Source organism: Mus caroli, unplaced genomic scaffold (assembly GCF_978045245.1).
Source record: "Mus caroli unplaced genomic scaffold, Mus_caroli_1 scaffold_2, whole genome shotgun sequence".
Classification (NCBI taxonomy): domain Eukaryota; kingdom Metazoa; phylum Chordata; class Mammalia; order Rodentia; family Muridae; genus Mus; species Mus caroli.
In genome coordinates, this window is record NW_028227257.1 from 90,321,100 (window position 1) to 90,322,763 (window position 1,664).

The 1,664-nt window shown below is 40.1% G+C and overlaps 1 protein-coding gene across 1 annotated transcript; it reads left to right on the forward strand.

Moving 5' to 3' along the window:
- The first annotated feature begins 373 nt into the window (after window positions 1-373).
- On the forward strand, window positions 374-1,303 carry LOC110288521 (olfactory receptor 4X2-like). The gene has a single exon (XM_021154845.2). It carries the CDS (start codon window positions 374-376, stop codon window positions 1,301-1,303), a length of 930 nt encoding a protein of 309 aa, XP_021010504.1.
- The last annotated feature ends 361 nt before the right edge of the window (window positions 1,304-1,664 follow it).

Sequence of the window (1,664 nt, forward strand, 5' to 3'; positions counted from 1 at the left end):
TTTTTTTTTTTTTTAGTTTATGAGTGGTTACAACTCTCTGACTTCACTCTGCAGCAAGGACTTTTGATCATAGGCTGAGACATTCTTAATGATTCCTTTTTGACTGTAGGGGAAGTTCAAAGTCCCCAACACCCCTTTATATATCAGGAATAGTCTCTGTCTTCAGCTTTACATTTAGTTGTTTTCTCCACAATTACAATCATACACAACACACTCAGAATTTCTCTGTCTCCTTGGTATGCTTTTATTATAATTATTAACTCCTTATCTTTTAATACTTAATTTAAGGTTTCCTGAAAAAGATTTTATTTAAATTACATATTTCACGTATTCTTCTTATCATTTCAGATTGTACCACCCACCTTGCTCCCTTATGGCTGACATACACAATGTGACTGAGTTCATTTTTCTGGGACTCTCTTCTAATCAAGAGGTGCAGAGAGTTTGCTTTGTGATATTTCTGCTCTTGTACATGGCCATTGTGCTTGGGAATCTTCTCATGGTGGTCACTGTGGTAGCCAGCAGAAGTCTTGGATCCCCCATGTACTTCTTCCTTGGCTACCTCTCCTTTGTGGAGATCTGCTACTCCTCCACAACAGCCCCAAAACTCATCGTGGATCTCCTAGCTGAAAAGAAATCAATATCTGTATGGGGCTGCATGACACAGCTTTTCTTCATGCACTTCTTTGGTGGCACTGAGATTTTCCTGCTCACAATGATGGCCTATGACCGCTATGTGGCCATCTGTAAGCCCCTGCACTATACTAGCATCATGAACCAAAGTGTGTGTGCAGTCCTCATGGGAACAGCCTGGATAGGAGGCTTTGTGCATTCCTTTGCCCAAATACTTCTCATCTTTCCTTTGCCCTTCTGTGGCCCCAATATCATTGACCATTATTTCTGTGACTTGCTTCCTGTGCTTAAACTTGCCTGCTCAGACACCTTCCTCATTGGTCTGCTGATTGTTGTCAATGGGGGAACACTGTCTGTGATCAGCTTTGTGGTCCTCTTAGCATCCTATGGAGTCATCTTGTTTCATTTGAGAACTCAGAGTGCTGAGGGACGGCGCAAAGCTCTGTCCACCTGTGGATCCCATGTCACTGTGGTTATGTTGTTCTTTGGTCCATGTGTCTTCATCTATTTGAGGCCTTCTGATACCCTACCTGTAGACAAGATGATAGCTGTGTTCTATACAGTGATAACCCCCCTGCTCAATCCTCTCATCTACTCCCTGAGAAATGCAGAAGTGAAGAAAGCCATGGAGAGTCTATGGTTCAGGACAATGAAAGTAGATGAGAAATAGAGTCTCGATATTGGCTGTTGGGATTGGAATGGTGCTGAGTCCAAACTGATGGGCACTGAGGGGAAGGAGTGCTCATTTAGCATTATTTTAGCTGATAATATCTTCTAAAATACTTATAAATTAAGTCCTGTCATGGAAATGCTGTTATGGAATTAGCTGTTTTAAATTGTGTGCATTCTTACTACTATCTATAATACTGTGGCAGTATTTATAGCAGAATATTAGACTATACATATTTTGGGTTATATTCACTATGGTAATTTAACTATGACATGGGACAGAAGTATTTTTGCTTCATAGAGTTAATTTGAACAATTTGTCTTATAAGTGCATAGAAACAAGTTCTTAATTTAAGAGAATA

Excerpts from the sequence above, each read along its gene's own strand:
- LOC110288521 (XM_021154845.2), top strand. The coding sequence starts at position 374 with ATGGCTGACATACACAATGTGACTGAGTTCATTTTTCTGGGACTCTCT.